The 363-nt window shown below is 58.4% G+C and overlaps 1 protein-coding gene across 1 annotated transcript in view; it reads right to left on the bottom strand.

The window, feature by feature from the left end:
* Nucleotides 1-5: 5 nt before the first annotated feature.
* LOC104623801 (folate transporter 1-like) overlaps nt 6-363 on the bottom strand; it is a gene marked incomplete at its 3' end in the record, with an annotated part of 2,489 nt that continues 2,131 nt past the window's right edge. The window contains exons 5-6 of the mRNA XM_010290990.1: nt 152-294; nt 6-53 (exon numbers count right to left, since the gene is read on the bottom strand). Coding sequence (XP_010289292.1) covers nt 6-53; nt 152-294 — 191 coding nt within the window. The remainder of the gene's footprint in view (nt 54-151; nt 295-363) is intronic.

Consider the following 363-nt stretch of genomic DNA (forward strand, 5'->3'; position numbering starts at 1 on the left):
CCCACGATGTAGACCACGGCAAGCAGCATGAAGTAGCCGAAATACACATAAAACTGCAAGAGAGGTGGGGAGAGCGCGATACTTGCAGCCCCCTCGCTCCATCCCAAACCATTAGAGGACCAACTCCATCCTAGGGGCCCCCCATCCCTACCTGGGGATGCACAGACAAACCGAAGCCCCTCTTGTCAGCCACGATGATGGTGATGATGGTCTTCAGCACAGTGGCGAGGAAGGTGTTGATCCCGAAGACCAGTGCACAAAGCTCTTTGGAGAGGGAGGTAGCGATCTGGAAACTGGGATAGAGGGGGGAACCGGTGAGCCCCCAGTGCCAGCGCAGCTGCCAGGGTGGGAGTGGGTCCCTGG

This window comes from Phaethon lepturus, unplaced genomic scaffold (genome assembly GCF_000687285.1).
Source record: "Phaethon lepturus isolate BGI_N335 unplaced genomic scaffold, ASM68728v1 scaffold31717, whole genome shotgun sequence".
Taxonomy (NCBI): domain Eukaryota; kingdom Metazoa; phylum Chordata; class Aves; order Phaethontiformes; family Phaethontidae; genus Phaethon; species Phaethon lepturus.